The sequence below is a fragment of the Anabrus simplex genome, chromosome 1, assembly GCF_040414725.1.
Source record: "Anabrus simplex isolate iqAnaSimp1 chromosome 1, ASM4041472v1, whole genome shotgun sequence".
Lineage (NCBI taxonomy): Eukaryota > Metazoa > Arthropoda > Insecta > Orthoptera > Tettigoniidae > Anabrus > Anabrus simplex.
In genome coordinates, this window is record NC_090265.1 from 417,303,835 (window position 1) to 417,327,283 (window position 23,449).

Below are 23,449 nucleotides of genomic sequence, written 5' to 3' on the forward strand. Positions count from 1 at the left end.
ATGGCATTTCATGACCAGCAAGTTGTGGTCAGAGTCCACGTCTGCTCCTGGGAAAGTTTTGCAATCCAACACCTGGTTTCTGAATCTCTGCCTAATCGTAATGAAGTCTATTTGATACCTTCCAGTGTCTCCAGGTCTCGTCCACGTATACAGCCGTCGTTTGTGGTGTTTGAACCAAGTATTGGCAAGGACTAAATTATGATCAGTGCAGAATTCAACCAGCCGACTTCCTCTTTCGTTCCTTTGTCCCAATCCAAATTCTCCTACTGTACGACCATCTCTTCCTTGGCCTACCACTGCATTCCAGTCTCCCATCACAATTAGATTCTCATCACCTTTTACATATTGTATTAAATCTTCTATCTCCTCATATATTCTTTCAATTTCTTCATCATCTGCTGAACTAGTAGGCATATAGACCTGCACTATTGTAGTGGGCATTGGTTTGGTGTCTATCTTGACGACAATAATTCTTTCACTATGCTGGTCGTAGTAGCTTACCCGCTGCCCTATTTTCTTATTCATTATTAAACCAACTGCTGCATTTCCCCTGTTTGATTTCGTGTTGATAATTCTGTAGTCGCCTGACCAAAAATCCTGTTCTTCCTGCCAACGTACTTCACTTATATCAACTACATTTAACTTTAGCCTATCCATCTCCCTTTTCAGATTCTCTAACCTACCACAATGATTCAAACTTCTGACATTCCACGCTCCGACTCGCAGAATGTCAGTATCCATCTTCCGGATGATCACCCCCTCTCGTGTAGTCCCCACCCGGAGATCCGAATGGGGGACTAGTTTACCTCCGGAATATTTTACCCGGGAGGAAGCCATCATCAGTACATCATTCATACAGAGAGAGCTGCATGTCCTCGGGTGGTAGTTACGGCTGTAGTTTCCCGTTGCTTTCAGCCGTGTAGCAGTATCAACACAGCTAAGCCATGTTGAGTATTATTACAAGGCCGTATCAGTCAATCATCTAGGCTGCCGCCCTTGCAACTACCGAAAGGCTGCTACCCCCCTTTCGATGAACCATTCGTTAGTCTGGTCTCTCAACAGATACCCATCCGATATGGTTGCACCTGCGGCTCGGCTATCTGCATCTTTGGGGACACGCAAGCCTCCCCACCGCGGCAAGGTCACATGGTTCGCAGAGGAGGTGTGTTACGAAATGCGAAAGGTTTGAAATAATGAAGTGATTTCTTGTGCAGAAAAATATGTGTGATGACATTTCCCATGACTAGCGACGCTAGTAATAAACCAAAAGTAGTTCAATAATTTAGGGAGGAATACTCGAAAGAATGGACCTGTTTACTGCGTTACTCAGAATCTCATTCACACGTGTTTTGTAGTGTGTGTAGCCCCGATTTTTCAGATGCGCATGATGAGGAAGAACAAGACTGAATTCCGTGCTAATATGAACTCCGAGCTGTTAAGTGCTCTGTTAGTGCAGAGTATGCACATGATATCAAAAGAAAAAAGCATGTCACCAGTGTACGTTTACCAAACAAGAACTACAAGCTGCTAAGGGAGCAACTACAGTATTTAACAAAAGAAATGATCCTTCAACCTCCATTCAGATATGTACTGCAGATCACCTGTTACTTTAGCAGGTAAGAATCATACACTCTTTATATGCCAGTCTTTGAATAGGTTACATCTGATTGAATTGTATGTTGTTCATTGATTTTTCAATGATATATAAGTAAGTAAGATCTCGGGGGAAAAACCTAATGGCTGCGTTGCGAACTTGTACTACCATGAAATTTCAGATTCAGCTGCTAGAAAGCTACTTACATTACTGATTCGGCTGTTAACTTGTGAGTAGGCCTATATTTCTTTTTCTGTCAATAGATTAGTTTTTCTTTGCTATTGGTTTTATGTCTCACCAACTTAGACAGGTCTTTATGGCGATGATGGAATAGGACAGGGCTAGGAATGGGAAGTAAGCGACCATGGCTTTAGGTCTGGTGAAAAAATGGAAAAACAAAGGAAACCATCTTCAAGGCTGCCAGTAGTGGTGGTCAAACCCACAATCTCCCGAATGCACTCTAACGTATACACTGCCCGAACCATACAGCCAACTTGCCCAGTCCTTTCTTCAGTAATTGGTGATGGTTCCTATGGACAATGTTTTGGTAAGCATAAGCTAGTTCTAGCATGACTGTTGACCAGTTTAATGTGGTAGAATGGTTTTTCAGGGATTGTGAAAGTTTATAATTGTATAACGAAAACTGACATAACTGTGATTATTTCCCTGAGAGTATATGACTTGCCAGCACAGAGGAGTGATACAATTTTAGATAGTCCAGGCAAAAAGTGTTAAAAGCTTCACCATCAGCTGTCATAGATGGCCTAGGCTTACTGCAGGAAATGAAGGGCAAGGTAATTTCATGTTGCTTTCCTCACTTGAACCTAGGGCCCTGTGAACTGAAGGCCACTATGCCGACCATTCAGCCACGGAGCCATTGTATATTTTTGTTAAAAGTTGATTCAGATGGTTGAGATGCTGGCCTTCTGACCTCATCGTGGCAGGTTCAAACCTGGCTCAGTCTGGTGGTTCTTAAGGTGCTCAAATATATCAGCTTGAGTGGGTAGATTTTCTGGCACGTAAAAGAACTCCTGCAGGGCTAAATTCCAGCAACTCGGTGTCTCTGAAAACCGTAAAAGTAGTTAGTGGGACGTAAAAACAAATAACATTATTATTATTATTATTATTATTATTATTATTATTATTATTATATTATAATTATAATATTATTATTATAAATTATTCCAATCCATAATTCCTCTTATAATAATAATAATATAATAATAATAATAATAATAATAATAATAATAATAATAATAAGTAGTAGTTTCTATGACTGAAAAACTGCTGTCACCAATATATAATGGACATCAGTATTGAAGAATATTTTTAAAAAATTAAAATTCTGAATTTTGAAAAAGATACCTACTTTTTCAAAGAGATTACTGAGAGTCATTAACTGCAAGGCAGACATTGCTGTTCCTAAACTGTTTTCATTTAATACCATGGAAGAATTTCCTGTCAGATACCCAGTTTCCAGGATGACTGTTTTGGAGACTTATGGGTCTCCCTTGGCATTAGTATTTAACAAGTTTCTAAGCTCTCAATCTTTGAAGGATAAGGTCATTTCTCTTGATTAAATTATTCCAATCCATAATTCCTCTTCCTATAAATTATTATTTGCCCCAGTTTGTCCTTTTGAATTCAAACTTTATCTTTAGATCTTTCCTACCTTTAAAATCATCATTCAAGCTTTTCGTTTATTAAATGGTTTGTTGTTGATTCCATCAGTTAAAAGGCATTGTTAAACAATGGGGTGACTTTGTGTCAGCAATCTTGATGGAGAACCTGGCAGAAAGAGGTGCCGATAATCTAAGAAAACTGGGATTCACCCCTTGAACCGCGATGAAGTGCTAAATCACCATCCAGCCACATTATGCTTATTGAGAGTCAAAATTCAGGAGGCTGTCAGCAATAGCTACATTAATCACCTTCAGGAAGGAAAAAAAAGGAAAGAAATAACACTGTCCAAAATATTAAGAAATAAAATGTCTGAACATTCCACCTGGAAAGGGAATTACTGCCAACAATTTCAGTACTGGTACTTCCAGTTCAGAAATCAATTTGGGTGTGAATGTGAACAGAGACATTCCACAAGCAAGTGAGTTGGCCTTGTAGTAAGAGTCGCATAACTGTCAGCAACCCTGAAAATAGTTTTCCGTGGTTTCCCATTTCCACACCAGGCAAATATTTGGGCTCTATATTAAGGCTACGGCCACTTCTTTCCCAATCCTAGCCATTTCCCGTCCTTGCATCACTGAAAACCTTCAGTGTGTTAGTGTGACGTTAAATCACTAGCAAAAAACAAAAAAATTCACGACTTTCTACTTCAGGTTCAAAAAACAGGAGGAGTTGCAACTGGAATGACAGCTGTGATGATGATTCTGAGGAAATTGTGTATGCTGATACTGGCAATAGTTTGGAGGGTGAGCATTTATCACCAGAACCAGAGGACAATTTTCAAACTCCAGCATTTACTGGTACAGGCAATAGAGAAGAGATAAGTGTTGGTGACTATGTTATTGTGCTTTGAACAGAAGTTGTTACGGAAAGGGCAAATAATGGTGTGCTAACAAGTGCAATGTAATTTGTTGTAGCCAAGTGGATATGGCCCCAAAAGGAGGATGAGATTTGGTATTGTAATGAAGACACAATCGCTAAGATAAACTCATTTAAAGGAGCTGTAGGGAAATATTCGATGTCCCTGAGTTAGCTTAGCAGACTTAAATGTTTGAGAAACTTGTGAAAAATGTTGTAGAGTATTTAAACATATGTAATATTAGTGTATTTTCATTAAAGTATTCAGTTCTTGCACTCTTTTTGATATCTTTATGATAAACAGTGATAAGTACAGATTAGGCAGAACCACAGTGCCACAATGTCGCCCCACACCATGGGGTGTATTATGACACATTTTGTACGATTAGGCTTTTGTAAGGAGAACGGTATTTTAGGAGGGGTAACCATTTCCAATGTACGTGTAACATTTGCAATAGAACGTCCTTCTGGATCACTAATCTCATCTGTAGCAATGAAGATATGTTTATACCCTACACAGGTGCCAAATCCTTCTATCATATTTTTGTGTATGCCTTCCAAGTAACCCTTTTGAACAGTAGATTCATCTGGAATATTCTTCCCCAAATAGTGTTGCAAAAAATTACATAATGCAGGATTATTGATTTTTGCAAGTGAGTATTAGCGTCAACTAAAGCTTGATAGTGATCAGTTGTCGATATGGACCATAATGAAATTCATAACTTACGAGTATCATTGTGCTGTCGAATACTCTTGAGCTGTTGCTATTTGGTTGTTCACTGCTTGTGAATATGTGAATTACTGGACTGTCTCTTGATTCAAACCATAGAACATTCATGGTGTGTTGAGTGGCCCATAGCCCTGTGTTCAGATCCAGCAGTCTACATATAGCTACTGTGTGAGGTGAGTGGACTTGGAGGAAGTGAAAGTAAGGATTATAGCCATCCGCAGGTAATTTCAACTGGCCAGGACTCTGGTGTGTGTGTACAGAAGAGAGATTTGTAGACAGTAATTAGTAAGTGTGGCCATTCATAGTTGATTAGAATTTGTGTGTGTGTGTGGGGGGGGGGATCCTGAAATAAATTAGAGTAATGAAACAGGTGGAATTTTATTTGTAACAATATAATAATAATAATAATACAATAATGATAAACTACAAGTATAGTTCTGCGAAGGTGATGATGTTACTGAAGTCTGACATAACGGATAGTTACCAGTAAACAAATCAGTGGGTGTGACGCTAGGGACAACACAATGCAGTCCTAGATGAACTAGTGAGGAAAGAGTGAGCCCAGGAGAAGTACAACATTATCATTAAGATTAGTCCAAACATTTCGGTAATTATTAGGATGGTGTACACAGAATTTTAACATAAATGTTTTGAAACTAGTTCAGAATATTCATCAGTTCATAAAAAATAATTTTAAAAAGTAATAAGAGCGTGACTTCAAATAATCTGATGTTCTTCCAGGAACGAAACATTGCATTCTGTCTTTAATTCAATTATATCTTTCGCTGCTATAATCTCTTATTAAATGTTTTCATTTTTCAGGTATTTTCTTATGTTATTTATCTTCTCTTTATTTTGACAGACTGAAAATTCTCACAGTTAGTTTTGATTAACTAATTTGAAACTAGATATAAATGACTTTCACTATTAAATAAGAGGTTTGGAATTGAATCCAGTGTTTTGGCTTGCAGTCTAGTGATTAGAAGTTGTATACTGCCATTTCTCTTACCCTGCTGGCCAACATTCTGATGGTCTTTTTTTTTCACCAATGGACCTCAAACTGATTAACCACGGTCTTGGACACAGATTTTATGTCTTAATGAACAATGGCCACCCGGTGGGCAATGTGATGGAAATGTTCATTGTTGTCCACTTGACATTCCATCCTGTTTCAACTACAAGGTATCTAAAATATGTACAAAATTATAATAGAATGTGTTTTCACCAACGTGAATCAAGAAACTAAGCAATGACAATGGAGTAACATACTAGGAATCCTTGGCAACCTGTTGTTGCAAACCCAATGCCTTGAAATTGTGCACTGATCCGTAGCAAGCATACTAGCGATGTGTTGCTCACAGAGCATTCCCATTACTGCAGTGTTCACACTTCCACTTTTGTCATCTCTTACAAACTCATGACCAGCCATTGGAATAGTAGATGTTTTCATGATTGCAAAAAAAAAAAAAAAAAAAAAAAAATTATGGTAGAAATCTTTTACATAATCATAGTGGGAATATTTTACGAATGTTTACTTTTACCTAACAATTAAAAGATGGAAAAATAATGCAGGTCAGTAAGTCTTTTTTCTTTTCTATTATACAGTATCTTCCTTTGCTTTCATACCTCCATATAGGGTTGGGGTCAGGAAGGGCATCCAGCCGTAAAACATGGCCAGATCCACATGTGCGACACAGTTTGTACCCGTGACCGTACATATGTAGGAAAAGAGGTAGAAGAAGAAAAGAAAAAGAGTATCTTCCTTTCCTTTCCTTTCCTTCTCCTCATTCCACATATCAAGATGGAATTCTCATGTGTAGCCCTCCCTCATTAACCTCTTAGTGAAACTGGGAAGCAGAAACGTGCTTGTCAAGGGCAGAAAAGAAATCAGTCTGGAAGAATTGGGTTTGATGAAGACAGACTATGTATCAAAACAACTGTATGCAAAAAAAAGTGGATTTGGTTCTTGTCCTTTTATATTTTTATATTCATCCTTGTATTTCCTTTCCCTTATATTCTATGAAAATGAATGTGAATTTCTGTGGTGTTTTCTCCACTTTCCAGAATTTCATAATATTTTTCATAGATAATTTTGTTTGAATAATTCTGAATCCCATGTTAATTATTAGGCTATATATTGATATGCAGTTAAGATTTTAAGTAAATGTTTTTATTCATTGTAAAGCTTTCTCTGACAAACTTAATGTACTTTTCTATTTTGGATTTTGTATCATTTGTATTCCAGATCTTGCATATATTCTCGGTGCCTACTTATGAACATCTAAGCTATGAAGTAGATGAATCTACAGCTGTAAGCACTCTTCAGGACTGGATAAAGAGAGACACTGGGCTTCCTGTCAAGGAACAGGAACTGCTCCTGCCCAGTGGTATTACGGTGGATACAGCTAAAGAGGCTTTCCATTGCTGGACTCCCTTAACTCAGGTATTTTCCTGCAAATAATTATACTTTATCAAAATTATATTCACTAACCTAAATGTTAAAATAGATCATTCATTTTGATTAATGTTGACTTCTTGTCTCAAAATCTAGTTGAATTCTTAACAGATCCACCATCATCTGTTATCAGTTGCCTCATTGTCACTGTCTTTTAGAGTACATACAGGATACATAATCATGCCAAAGACCTATTTTATTTCAAAAAAAATCAAATCAAAATCTCTTTATTTGCAAATGAGGTGTCTACCTCGGTGGCAAATGGTACACTAAAATACATTATTGTCAAGCACTAAATTTTAAATTAACAGGAGACGAAGAAAATTTTCCTAGAATACAATATTATACAATTTACGCTAATTTTTTTTTCTATTAAACACACACATCATCCTTAATAAATTTATATTGTTTACAAAATTCTACTTATAATATCTTACAAACATAATCAACTCATATACAGTACGGTATGTGAAATTACTTCTAATAATACTATACAACTGGTATAAGATTAAAATTAACACTGAATTTATTCACATATTTATATTTTACCCATTTTGGAACCTAAGTAGCATAACGACCTGCTGCGTCCTAACCAGAGCCCCTTCTGCCACCACTTTTCAGAGTTCCTGAAGGGCCTTCACAGCTACCGTAGCGGTCCCAGGGCCCTCAAAGTCCCCACTGTACTTCACCCCTACAGGCAGTCCCCTACTTGGGCTAACATTTAATTTATTATCTCTGTTGTTGTTTATTCTCTTCTTGAATATCTGTACAGATTTTGGAAAAGGATCAAACACTGCCCCTGGTAAACTGTTCCACTCCTTCACGCCCTTCCCAATGAAAGAAAATTTACCCCAATCGCTTCTGCTAAAATTCCTTCTAATTTTGTACTTGTGGTCAGTTCTACCCCATGTTTCCATGCATGTAAATATTGTGTCGTGAAATGCCCTGTTTCCTGCATGTTTCATGATGAAATTTAGTTATGAAAATATGAGTTTACCATTATTCACACAAGTATAAAGAATGAGAGTTTTCCACCTAATCAGTACTTTATTATATAAAGTGTCTAAAATATTTCAGTCACATTAAAACACACTACTGGTTTCGACCTGTTAATTAGGTCATCGTCAGCTGCTGATGAACCTGCTTATTCAATAACGATTGTACATTGTAAAACATTACTTAGACTAAACATGAATGCCACATATTCCAATAAAATATAATGCTATAATGTTAAAATGTAAAACAGGGTCCAGTTCTTGAAGTTTAAAAAGGCTTTGACATCCTTGTGTCACGTGAATGCCACATGTTCCATTAAAATATTATGCTACAAAGTTAAAATCAGGGTACAGTTCTTGAAGTCTAAAGAGTTTCTGACATCCTTGTGTCAAGTTTAAATATTTTGTGCTGTAATGCCAACATTACATCCAATGGTTGGACAGGTAAATTCAAATGTGTATTGTTGGGCCGCAAATATGTGGAAGAACGTTATGTTCAGTAGTAAATGGGGTTCTGTTCTTGCTTTATAGGTACTTATGCTCATCCTCAGTCCATTATTCTGCTGATAAACATGCTTGTTTTTACTCTAAGACTTCTTGTTGAGATATAAGTTGCTGTATATGAAGTATTGATATCAATAAAAGTAAGTGTGAGTGTCATACTTGTATTCCAGTCGGGTAAAATGAAATGATCTATGAAAGAAGAAAAAGAAATTAGATTAACTAATAGAGAGTGCCTATTGAATGTGTTGTGAACTGTCATGTGTGTGTTACTTACGTGCAAACTTGATATGTCAATAAGCATGGTCGGGAGCGTGCTGCACTCTGTTCCGTGTACGTCGTGTGGCTGTTGTAGCATTAAGACGGAGGGGTAGTGGGGAGGGGGAAGCAGCTTGTGGAGGGGGTGGGGTGTGTCTTGCGTTGACAATAATTTATATATATATATGCATGTGATTTGATAGATTCTGAGAATATTCTTGTAGAACAGGACATGCAATTCTATAATTAATGTGTCCTTTTACAGGCATAAATGTTATATTTCATGCTCTAACAGACTGAAAAAATAATGGTTTCCTTCTTTTAAAAAAACCCTTTTTGTTGCAATTGCTTACTATTTCAGGACAACATCCCCATGATATTTGTGTTCAAATGTCATGAGCTGAGCATCCCTCAAGTAACACCTCGCATTCCACTTACTGTTGGCAAAATGATGGAGGAGCCAAGAAACCCATTGGAATATGTTCATATAAAGAGAGCTTGGTCACATGCTGTTTTCTTCCTACAGCAGGAGAGCGAGTTGTATCACACATTCTTACTGGCTTATAGAGTTAAAATGTGAGTTGACTTCTGCCTTTCATTACTGTTTATGAGGGAATAGAATTATAAAAGGATTTTGTGCTGGATAGAATCTATTGTAATAGAATTGAGTGGATCTTCAGAACCTGTAACACTGAAGCCCATTTCTTCTTATATTTAGCTGTGTGTTCTTACTTCTGCATGTAAGTGACTATTCAGTAAACTTACAATTTCTCAGGTAGTCTTGCTTCCAAAAGTAATGTCTTGAGTTGTTTGTGATTGATGACCTTGTGTTTGCTTTGCTGGTGTAATCATTAGCATGCATATTTTGACATCACAAAATTTTCTTCAAATACTAGTTATGTTCCATTCAGAGATTATTCCTCTAGATCCATTAGTTAATGTTGTTTAATGATTAGCATACATGGCTAGGAACCTGGTGGCAGTTTTCACTCCCATAAATGTGCTACATTCATTGTTTGATGATACTAGAATGTGGTCTGGATTCCTGAAGTAGTTAGTTTGTGAACCAGGAGAATTGGCTCAGGAGCCTGTCAAGTGGTCCTAAGAATCTGGAGACAATACAATTCTGCTATGTGGTCCTCTTTGTGTTCAGGCAATTATGATTATTCAGTCCACCAATTGTCCCTAAACTGTTAGATTTAAATGTTGGTGAGCCAAGTAAGGCTGATTACCTTCTGAAGTCCACTTACATACTCGGTTCAAAAAGGTTCCGGAATTTATTGATAACACAGAGCAATATACGTACAAACACTATCAGTTTTAGTGCTCTTGTCGCGTTGACAGTAACCTCATCAGCATCCATGAATCACTGTCCCTTCAGATGTTTTTTCTGGTGTGGAAACAGAGAGTAATCAGGTGGTGAGAGATCAGGGAGTATGGTGGGTGCTCTAAAGCAGTTATGCTGTGTCTGGCAAGGAAATCTTTTACAATAACTGCTTGATGTGCAAGTTCATTGTCACGCAAAAGGAACCAGTTGTTTTGCTCCCATTTTTCAGGACGTTTCCTTCTCACTGTGTCCCTGAGGCGATGAAGAACATCTACATACAGATCTTCCGTTACAGTAAGACCACTTGGAATAAACTCCTAGTGGACGAGACACTGAGAGTCAAAGAAAACCTCCAGGATAACTTTGCCTTTGCAAGTATCCCTAGGAAAGCTTTGTTTCCGAGGAGATAATTTCGATTTCAACTCACGTGACTGTCGTTTAGGCACAGAGTCAAACAAATAACACCAAGTTTCATCACCAGCAATAATTTTGTTCAAGACATCATCTTCACCAGACATAGTGATTAGATCCCCAGCAAGAGTCATTCATGTTTCTTTGTGTTCAGGCTACAACATTTTTGGAACCAACTTCCGAGAAACGTGATGGGTGTTGGTGTTTGTGAAGAATTTTGTGAACACTTCCTACTGAAATTCCGATCTCTGCTGCTATCTGTCCTACACTTTTCCATCTGTCATTTCTCACAGCATTACACACACACTGAATGTTTTCTTTATATGTTGCATTTGACGGACAGCCACTGCATGGGTAATCTTTAACGCTAACGTGCCCATCAGTAAAAACACTTATGCCACAAGTAAACCTGAGTCTTTTTTCAATGCTTCTTTGTCATAAGCTTCTTCAAGAAATCTTGATGTCTGTACAGGAGATCTATGTAAGAAAACATAAAACTTGATACAGTATTTGAGCGTTGTTCTGCAGCCATCACTATCAAATGCGATGAACAAACATGCACAAAGAAGAACACATAGCTATAATGTGACAACAAAAATTGGTATGATTGCAGGAACTTAACAGAAACAAAGTCATGATTCTTGACAATAATATTCTTTGATATGTATAAATACATACATATTGCACTACCATTCCGGGAACTTTTTGAACCTAGTAATATAATGTTCCAAATTCAGATCAAATGGCATAATAACACATCTGACACTCCATGGAAATGAAGAAAATAAATAAGAATCGTCTAAACATCTTCAGGATAATGTGAAAGATGTGATAAGAAATCGCATTGAGAAGCTACCAAGACAAAAAGGCCACTACTCGGGACATAAGAATGAAAACCTCTGCCTGAGTTCCAGTTTGAATGTTACTAAGCTTCACCAATTCTATAAAGAAGAGAATCTTACAGTACAATGCAGTGAAAGAGCGTACAGAGATATTTTCACGGGAGAATATAATTTACGTTTTGGAGTACACGTTCGGACTCATGTGGTTATTGTGATACTGTTCCCTCAGACTGTTAACAGTGAAAATGAAACCAAAAGAAAGAAAATAGAAGAAGAGAGCAAACTACACTATTTATGAGTGGAAGCAGCTTATTCAATGCTCCAGAAGGATACTGAGAAGGCTACAACAAATGAAACCTACGTTGTCATATCCACAGACCTCCACCAGGTACTGTACTGTCCTACCGTTAACCTTTCTGCAGTATTCTATCAACGTCCACCGTCCGGCTCCATGGCTAAATGGTTAGCGTGCTGGCCTGTGGTCACAGGGGTCCCGGGTTCGATTCCTGCCAGGGTCAGGAATTTTAACCATAATTGGTTAATTTTGCTGCCACGGAGACTGGGTGTATGTGTCGTTTTCATCATCATTTCATCCTCATCACGATGTGCAGGTCGCCTACAGGTGTCAAATAAAAAACCTGCATCTGGGGAGCCGAACTTGTCCTCGGACACTCCCGGCACTAAAAGCCATACGCCATTTCAGCTGTCAACTTACAATCAAGCAATACATAATGTTGGTGACAATAAGGTGTGGACGTGTGTATGGCCTGAAAATGTAGCCAGGCGTGGACCAGCAGAAATTACCTCTTGTCTCCTGAAGTATATAACCTCTGAATTTTCAGTACTAAAATCGAGTGAAGAAAGAACTTTAATGGTGTGGTCAGATTGATGTACAGGACAGAATAATAACTGGAAAACTATTGTTTCTATCAATATCTGCTGAACTTGAGGTATGTCACATCTGTGGATCAAAAGTTTCTAATCACGGGCCACAGCTTTTTGCCTTGTGATTGAGATTTTGCATTTATTGAGAGAAACGAGAACCACCAGCTTGTGTACGAACCGTGTGAATGGGTCTGGGTATTAGCAATTGCAACACCAAGCAACTCATTTTTGGTTTCCTACATGCAGCAAGATGATTTCATTGATCTGAGCGCTATTGAAAAACAAATCCGCAAAGATCCAAAATGCAAAATAATGGACTACGTTTGGATGAAGATAACCTCAGACTCTCCAACGGTACTTCACTGTCGCAAGAGGCATGACTACTTACAACCTCGGCACTACGTGGATCAGCAGAAATTACCTCTTGCCTCCTGAAGTTGCTTTCTACAGGCAAAACCAGCATCTCAGTTTCGCCTGTCATAATAAGCTTGGATAGCCTACCCAGACTGTATGAACACCCATTGCCTGTATCTGCGGAAAAGAAAATATGCTAGACATGTGTCGATACTTTTCTGAAAAATATCGAGGATTTTATGGGAACTTAAAGACACAGTGAGGTGACAATATAATGATTATTCATCATTGTAAAACATTCTTGCAACAATATTACTGGTGTTCAGTGAATTCTATTAAACAATGGGAAGCTATAACAATGAGTAATGCAAATTAGAAGTATGGTTTCTGTTTTATTCTTTTTATACAGAATGAAAACAATAAATAATATTAAAAGCTATAAATATTTTCATTAGTATAAACATTGTAACCCACAAAAATGCGCTACTTCCGTTGGAGTTACAACCTTTTTGCAAGGACGTCCAGTGATCATCTCTTACATCTTGATCTTAAAGTCGCACATTGTCAAAAATTTTATGCATTAATAACGAGTGAACTCATTTACACTAATTGTCATTGGCAGAATAAGCATTCAGAAACAATTTGATTGTTTATTTGTTTATCTTTTCTCCTGAAAAATTTGCATTTTGAGGGTTACAACGTTTCTGCTGGCAGGTATTCAGTTGTGTAATTCAGAATGTAACTAGCGACTTATCGCTTTATTGAGGCTCAGACACTATAATGTGTAGCTGTTCGGAGCAATTATACTCTTTCATAATGTTGTACCGGTCAGGAGCAATTTTATTATGCTCTTTTATATGCACGTTAACGACTGGGAGTTTCTCCCGAGTAATTTTGTCCCTGATTAGACTTCTAAGTACAATGTATTGTTGGAGCTGACGAGCTTGTTGCTAAATGTGAATATTCTCAAGTAATTTTTCAACTACTTTTTGTTAAATCATTAATTACTCTTTGGGTTTTAAGAGAGGAAAGAAATAAAATTTCCAATTTTTGAAGTAAATTTTTGCTCTAAGTGATCCCCTGTCCAGCCATTCACCCCACGTGCTTCCTTCTCTCTGCGTTCCACAATAAATCCCTGTAACAGATCGTGATTGAATGGGTCTGGACAAGGCCCCTTTTTACTATTTTTTTACTAAATTTTCTATTTGAATACTAGAAATTTTTTAGTTTTCTAAATTTTCTATTTTGTCAAAGTTACTATGTCTGGCCTCAGAGATGTTCTTGTTCCTTGGTATTTATGTAAGGAGCAGCTCATTTATGAGCTGGCAATTGTAAAAAGTTCAGTTTGGTGGCACGGTTACAAAGATGGATCACGATTAAAGGATTTGTTAGCAATACTTATTTCTATTCCTGTTTATGGAGAGAAGGAAGTTGATGAGTCACTGTCCACGATCACCACCGGTATTGCTGATCTTGCTTCTGTTAGTTTTTTGAAGGAAGTGAACCTTCTGGTAACCAACTTAAACATGTTCAGGCCAGGCTTTTTCATTTTTATAACAGAGTAGGGGATCTGTTGTCTCTTAAGCTGTGTGAAGAACATTCTAGTATGGCTAACTCATTATGTCAACATATCTCTGATTTATCTCATAAGGTGAATCATTTATTTTCTGGGTTTGTTAGTGGGAAGAGTGATTACGTTGCCCCATTAACTGTGAGGGTGGACAAGGACCATAATAAGTCTTCGGATAGTGGGGAATCTATTGAACCACAGCGTGTGTCTGCCTCATCTGAACAAATAGCTAATACCGTGGGTAATCAACAACAATTTCCCCCGTTTTTCATTATCAATGCCGCTTTTGAACCACCTAACCCTCCGGTGGCCGCACCTGTATTATCCCCAGGCTTTTTAGTTTGTCACATCCTTCAGCCAGGGATTTTCAGATTTTCGGTCAACTCCACGAATAACGTCATTTCATTCTTAAGATTCTTTGTAGCATTCCAGGATCATGCTTTGGTGTTTGCTCTCTCACATTCTCAAATTTTGCAAATCATATACCCTTCCACTGTTGGTGTTTTGTCAAATGGAATTGTTAAACCAGTATCTGAAATGAGCTCCATTGAGACATTCCATGCACACCTTTTGGTGAACTTCATTCCGTCTAGAGCCTTGTCTTCCTTAGTTCAGAAATAGCTTTTGCACTGTTCCAAAGATCAGATAGTGCAGACCATAATAGAAGGCATTTCTCCATCTTATCACTCTTATTTGAGCTTTGCTTCCTGTCCTCAAATATTTAGGGAACTTGAGGCTATGCCTGTTTCTGTGGAGGGAGTGAAATATGCCAACACCCTAAGAATTGTGCATGATCCACCACCTTCTTCTGTGTTGCTCGGTCACCCCCGCATAGAACTTTCTCTCCCCGTAAATGTTATGTTTGCGGGTCTGCGGACCACTTAGAGAATAGGTGCCCTGTATTAAATTACAAAGGTTCTAAAAATTGATTTTCTTCTCTTCAGATTGTTTTAAATGTGGGTCATTTTGCATTTGATAAAGAACTGTACCTCTCCGAACACTGCGCTTTCTTGCTCAACTTACAGCAAGAACAGTAATAAAATTTGATCATGACTGCCTGGCTGAGTCTTCTTCCCGGTCATTGTCTCAAGACTCTAAAACCAAACCAAACCCCATGGCACTACAGCCCTTGAAGGGCATTGGCCTACCAAGCGACCGCTGCTCAGCCCGAAGGCCTGCAGATTACGAGGTGTCGTGTGGTCAGCACAACAAATCCTCTCTGCCGTTATTCTTGGCTTTCTAGACCGGGGCTGCTATCTCACTGTCAGATAGCTCCTCAATTCTAATCACGTAGGCTGAGTGGACCTTGAACCAGCCCTCAGGTCCAGGTAGAAATCCCTGACCTGGCCAGGAATCGAACCCGGGGCCTCCGGGTAAGAGACACGCACACTACCCCTACACCACGGGGCCGGCCCTCTCAAGACTCTAGCCAAGGTTATATCAGGTTATCCGATTTCTTGTGTTGAAGAAGAAATACCATCTAAGGTTATCATTGAATGTCCTAGAGAATGTTTGGAAATTGCTTCTGATGCTCCAGGATTTTTGCCATTTCTCAAAATTGAAATAAACAATGAACATGTCACTGCCGTCTTAGATTCCAGAAGTATAGTATCCATTATATCAGAAGAGTGGTATTCAAAGTTAAAGACCTCTTGTAAATTCGCTGAATATATTTCCTCTAGGATAAAATTCATTTTGGCCAACTCTTCCCCTTTAGAAATTTTAGGATTCATCTTTTTTTTTTTTTTTTTTTTTTTTTTTTTTGCTAGTTGCTTTACGTCGCACCGACTCAGATAGGTCTTATGGCGACGATGGAACAGGATAGGGCTAGGAGTGGGAAGGAATCGGCCGTGGCCTTAATTAAGGTACAGCCCCAGCATTTGCCTGGTGTGAAAATGGGAAACCACGGAAAACCATTTTCAGGGCTGCCGATAGTGGGGTTCGAACCTACTATCTCCCAAATACTGGATACTGGCCGCACTTAAGCGTCTGCAGCTATCGAGCTCGGTGGATTCATCTTTGGAAATATCGTATTGCCCATTTGACATGGAAATTTAAGTTGTTTGTTGATAAACATTTTTCATGCCCTATGATATAAGGGGCAGATTTCATGTCTCATTTGGGTCTTGCCCTTGATCTTAAAAGGAAATCATGTGCTTTCAAGTCTGATAATAAGTTCCGTGTTCCTGTTGTAACTTCTAATTCTGTCATGTTCTTGTGTTTCGTCACCTCAGAGCGAGATGATATCAGATCTTGATGTAGCCACAAAGACGCACACAAAATGCTGTCAGTTGGTACACACATTACACATTAAACACGCATATAACCTAATTAGCTGCCTTCACAACAAAACACCATATCAACAAACCACCATTTTAACAACTGCCTATCACTAAGCACATGCCACGTGGAGATTGCAACCTTAAAACAATTGACTGCTGACTGCTCACAAGCTTATCTACCCAAACACAACACGAGGTTTCAAGTACAATTCCTGTTAAACCATAACTCCAACTAAACAGTAACTCGTCTCTACCATCAAGACCACATCCTTATATATGCGCCTGGCCAGGCTTCTAGAAAGATATGCCATAACAGACCTTCTCATAAACTCTAGAGCGCTTATAGCCCAGATATAATGTAAAGAATATTCTCCATAGTTCTCGTCTACTTAGTGCCATTCTGGATGTTATAGTGTGTTTCGATCGATCAATCAATAAATCACTACTGATCTGCATTTAGGGTAGTCACCCAGGTGGCAGATTCCCTATTTGTTGTCTTCCTAGCCTTTTCTTAAATGATTGCAAAGAAATTGGAAATTTATTGAACATCTCCCTTGGTAAGTTATTCCAATCCCTAACTCCCTTACCTATAAATGAATATTTGTCCCAATATTGTTGTGGATTACAAATCATATATATAGAGGTAATAATAAATTATATACTATTAATTACAGGTTCTTACATTAACTAAAATATATTGTGCCATTTCACTGTTACATAAAGTTACGGACGGAACAAAAATGGAGTCTGAACCTCCGAGAACAACGAATATTTAAACGTCAGACAATACCATGAACTAAGATGGCAATATCTTCATCAGGCGCTTGTGAAAGAACCGAGGCGTAGAAGGCAGTGAAAAGGAACGAAGTGAGAAGATTGTTACAAGCAATTATTGAAAAAAAAAAAAAAAATTGGAAGAGAACTACATTTCATTTCAATCGCATACGAGAAGCAACATAGTTGACCGCATAAAAGAAGATATCAGAGTATTAGATTTCTCTACTGGAAACAAGAAGACTACTTTGTTGACGGCTACATTTTAGATTATTGGCAGGAGATATTATTTCGCTCCGCAAAATTTAAATACACCAGAACCCAAATATAGAAGTTGTAACAGGGATACGTCACAACAGTCCTGTGCCGACGTATTACCCGATACTGACAGTCTTAAATGACCGAAGGAGTAGAACTTTGACCATAATATTTAGAGGGGATATATGAACACAATTTGTTCACTTCGAGCATTACAATCAATTTTGTTTATCACAGATTGCCAGTTGTCTACAACATCAACTTTTCCAAGAAGGACGACCTTTCTACATAAGCACAATAACAAAAAATAGTCCTAAGATGACGATGCTAATTAAAACCGCATATTATTTTGTTCCAACTACTCAAGCTATGCTCAAGATGTTCTAAGAAGATGGGAGGCGAAACTACTCAGATGAGCACTGTAGGATGACGTCGCCAGCCATAAGATGACTAAAGCCCAGATGAGACATGCCCGAGCCTTCCCAAATACATAGGGAAATGAGAGGAGGCGTGTCTGCATGTCCAGTCACCCCGACATAAGTCAACTACAGGAGCTGCCGAATGAGATAAGTCCGGTTTTAAATTAATGTTTAAATAAGTAATATTTATTTTTCCTTGTTATTAAAGTACGGAGTTATTCTGTATGAAGGTAATGAAAAGATGCAACTAGTGGATTACGAGTTAGGTTAAAGGTGGTCAGGTAATCTTCACATCCTAAACGTCAGATCCATATGTAGGAAGTCAGTCAGTGATAGAAAGCCTACGTTCAAAATACTGTCAATATAGTGTGAGAAAAGGTTGGTTTCTTTAAGGTGTTGGTGAATTGTACACAACGTCAGAATTGAACTTAGGTATGTGTGTGATGGTTATGATCAAAGAATGGTAAGATAGACCATCCGTAGGAAGTGCTTGCCAGATAAATACATGTGATCATGTTAATTTGGGAGTTATGACAGAATCAAAGCTGTAATGCAATGAATAAGTCCACAAGCCATGATAAAGGTGAGAGATACGTCGAGTAAGAATAGGATGAGATTTATAAGGTAATTGAAATGTGATATTCATTTAAAGTGTGAAATGATGGTTATTTAAAGAAAATGATGATATGAGATTGGTAATTCACGATGGTAGTAGTTGTTGTTTCTTCGTGAGTATGATCATGATCATGGTCATGTTGTTGTGGACGTAATTTTTCAAGTTGAGCTTTACGGAGTGTGTAGTGAATTTATTGTGTTTCCTTTAATTATTCCCCTACGAGTAAGCACAGATTAGGTTGGAATATGATCGAAATGACACCCGTTTGTTGACAATTATGCCTGAAATCACCAATGGATTCCTAACTAGGAGGATAAGTTGGAATGTACTCACACCTTCATAGATATTTTCCAATTATAAGATTATTCTCATGTGAAATGGACCTTAGGGTTACTTCTTAGGCGATATCTAATATCACTGATGGCTGACTGCAGGTATGTAAGTTACGATTTTGTGGTAGAATCTTCATATAAGGTAGACCACGCAAGCCAAGTATATGTTTGATGAAATTATGATAGTATCCACTGGGTAATATAATGTAATCGCACGAGTACGCACTTAGTCATGAATAAGCTCAAGTTAAGAGTAATATACTTAAGATTATGAATACAATGTTGAACCATTTGTTTGAAAGCATGCATTAATTTAAAAGGGACTTATCGATATTCATGCAGGGAAATGTCGAGAAGCATAAACATTATGTGCCATATAATGTCTATCACCTGTTATAACACCACGAAGACATTTTTCCAAGTTAATTTAATTGTGTATTTTTAACACAGTGAACTAGGAGGAAAGAGAATTATCTCATTTCTGCAGGTCAACATAAGTATGAGCAGAGAAACAGAACAGTCGATTTAAAGGTTTCGCAATGTCATATAGGAAAACTTTGATTCCAGTTCACAAGATTTAATTCCCGATACCAGAAATACGTCCTGCATATTTTTGAAACTACCCTCAATCTACAACTTTGTATATATTGTAATATACTGTAAATATTGTTTTTCTTCGTTAGATGCATCTAATAATTCTAATTTAATGATCCTAATTTAATAATCTCCATTTAACAATTTTTTTTTTTTTTTACTTACTCTAAGAATCCTGTACTCTATTTAATTTTTACCCAGTCATTTTTTCAATCATTGAATGTTTGATTATTTAATGCCCTACCTGTTCAATATTCTCATTAACTAGTATTTTAATTTGAGCAACAATTTTATCGTTGGACATTTCCAATGTCGGACATACTAATCATTTGAGCACTTGTGATGATCATTACCTAACATTTTTGCCCGATACGGACATTATTAAATTTCTTCCCTGCGAGAAGAAAAGATTATAGACCAGTTACTTGTGATAGGGAGTTTTTAAGATGGCAAATAGGTAATTCATCAGGTATTCTGACAGGACATGTGGTATTTTGAGAATTTAAACCGAATTCCGTCAAGAATGAACCTTGTACCTAGGCAGAGCCTACAAGTTTTCTATTATCATTCAAAAGGAGAAAGATATGATATCTATTTCATGGAATAAGTTGAATACATAATAAAATGTTGTACGTTAAAGCATCAATCCTTCTTTTAATATTTTTAAATTTTTAGAATAGCGACTTAGTCTTAAGTACCTACTTGTTTCATAACAACTTGGTAAACCATAGGGAACTCTAGTCAGTAGCGTGTAGGAGACGTCCTTCGACGTAGATTAAAGACTCCCTAAACATAATTTGACATTTCTTTCTTTTCATTCGGAACTCATAGCCCATATATATATATATATATATATATATATATGTATACCAATCTTTATGATCACGAGTTAAGCTAGCCTGGATCTTGTGTGTCCTCTCCTGGACGCAGGGACGGCACAATATATGTACAGCACATGTTTCATGACATGACCTCACAAATAATCCGATCGTAACGTCTGTGCATATGACGTAAATAATAATAATAATAATAATAATAATAATAATAATAATAATAATAATAATAATAATAATAAATGGATGTAAACACTTCATAGCCATACAGTAAAAGTCATAATAATAATAATAATAATAATAATAATAATAATAATAATAATAAATGGATGTAAACACTTCATAGCCATACAGTAAAAGTCATAATAATAATAATAATAATAATAATAATAATAATAATAATAATAATTCTAGCTCGGTACTTACATTATTTACCCATGGGTGAGAGAATGTTGTTTTCAAGTTATATCAGTTTTTGTGTCAATCTTAGTCATTTATCTGAGGATAAGGCCAGCATTATTCATACATTGTCACTCACTTTCCAATGTACTTTTGGCAAAGCTAGGTGTGACTGACATGATCTAATACAAGATTGAGGTTATGGATTCGATCCTTGTCAGATTTCCTCCTTATAGATTGTCACCCAAGATGAAAGCCCTCAAGGAAATCATTGATAAGATGCTGAGCGATGGTATCATTCGTCCCTCTGCTTTGGCATATTCATCACCCATTTTTCTGGTGCCTAAACCAAAGGGCGGCTACAGGCCAATAGTTGATTATAGGGCGTTGAACCGTAAGATAGTTCTCCAGTCGGTACCCCTTCCTGACTTAACATTCATGCTTTTCTTGGTTTTGTAAGGCTAAATTCTTTACGAACTTGGATCTCGTTTGTTTGTTGTTTAAAGGGGCCTAACACCTAGGTCATTGGCCCGATCTTTGGATCTCGATCAAGCCTGAAATTAGATACTTCTTGCGGGGGGAATCGAAACATTTCACTGCTTTTGCTGTGGAATGAAATCTATACGAATACAACCACGTGCCTTTCAGGCTCCCACGGGAGCGGCTGTTCGTACCTTATTGCTAGATAGGATCTCCTTCCCTATCACTTCGTATAATTCCATACACCAATCTTTTAGTGCCAACTACATCTGTTTGCATGTTTTGTGTAAATTCTTCCCAATTTTTCTTCTCTTATCAATTTCTTACATTCCTTTTTATGATCAAGATACTGCTTTTTGCTTTCTATTTTTATCTTTATTCCATTCTTGCCATGCTTTTTTCTCTTCCTTCACTGCTTCTCTCACCTTCTCATTCCACAACAATGTCTCCTTTTCTTTTACTCTTGTCGAAGATCTACCACAGATAAACTCTGCCCCACTTACTATTGCCCATTTGAGGTTGGACCATTCATCTTCCACGTTTCCTACTTTAGTAACTCGAATTTATTGTTTCAGTCTCTCCAGAAATTCTTCCTGTACATTTCTTATCTTTCAATTTCCACGCTTTTATTTTTCTTATCTCCTTTAATTTTTCCATTTTCTCCCACTCTAATTTTTTGCTATCACATCTCTATGATGTCCATTGTATTGTAAACATGTTGTTTTAATGGTTGTAGTTTTCAGAGTTGGTGAAAATACTAGGTTGTTGTGCATTCAGAGAAAGGATTTATGAAGAATTTTCCAGGAATGGGCTGTCGTGGTTAAAAGAGAAGGGTGGTTTTCTACTGATGTATCGTGTTCACGAGAAATAAGTCCATGATATTTTCTTTTAAAGGTAATCCAAGTACTCACAATATAGTTTGCTGGAATGACCAGCATGCTGTTTTTCTTCACTATGCACACTTTGACGAGCATATGTGGAAAAAGTATGAGAGGATGGAGGAAAGAATTCTAAAATATAATGCAGTTCCCACAATTTTCTGTCAGCGAGAACTTCCAAGAAGGAAGTCTCCCATCATTCGGAAACCATGTTGTCCAAAGAGGAAATATGCAGGAAAGAGAATATTGGGACTTTTGTCAAATGCACCTGCTTAACTTTGACTGCATAACTAAAAATGGTATGTACATGCAAGTAGTTAATAGCATTGGGCACTCACTTTTAATACTTCTGGGATAATTTGCCACCTCCAGCAATTTGAGATACTTCTTCCTTATTGTCACCCCCAACACTTCATAGATCACTTTTATCTTAAATTTCACTTTAATCACACACGTCAGTGTCGGCTACAAACATTCCTTCACTTGAAAGAGTGTAACAGAAGGATTGGGCAGATGAAGAATAATGCATCATAACTAGAGTCCGGATTTCCATGCACTATCAAATCTCAAAATATGCATGCATTCATGCATTATCAAATGACAGAACATGCACAATAAACTATCAAAATTCAGTTCCACATTGTTATATTTTCATTTCCATTTGAAACATTGTACAACTACTTTATCTGCATTTTCTTCATTTAAGTTCATTTGTTTATCTGACAGAACCTTTGAACACAGAAAATGATCTTCCTACGTCACAGGAAGTGACAGGTTCATACTTAAACAAAGATGTTTAGAACAAAGTATATTTGAATTTATCACTTTTAAAAAAAAATTAGAAATGCCTTTTTCTCAATCCATTTAGACACGAGGTCTCTTCGTAGACTTTTAACAGGTGGCATGATACCAACACTTCACAGCACAGTCCAACAGCAAATTATAATTTGAAATGTGTTAGTGTGCTGCTTTCCAACTCCCTTCTTTTCTCAATTATTTCGGTCTCAGGCGAGTGACCAGTGGGAGTTCGGGGTAGGAAATTCCCGGAAAACAAAACAGAATGCAATGCAAAACCAAGGTTTGTAAGCTGTTCACTCAATAATGCGGCGTCACAGAAGTGTGAT

General features: G+C 37.4%; 1 protein-coding gene across 2 annotated transcripts in view; it reads left to right on the forward strand.

Moving 5' to 3' along the window:
* Window positions 1–23,449, forward strand: part of IKKbeta (I-kappaB kinase beta) — a 198,696-nt gene that overhangs the window by 77,247 nt on the left and 98,000 nt on the right. For both annotated transcript variants that reach the window (XR_010858472.2, XM_067135101.2), the window contains exons 8-9: window positions 7,108–7,305; window positions 9,433–9,647. Coding sequence is in view for 1 of the 2 variants with exons in the window: in XM_067135101.2 (XP_066991202.2) it covers window positions 7,108–7,305; window positions 9,433–9,647 (413 nt within the window). In the remaining variant the exon portion in view is untranslated. The remainder of the gene's footprint in view (window positions 1–7,107; window positions 7,306–9,432; window positions 9,648–23,449) is intronic.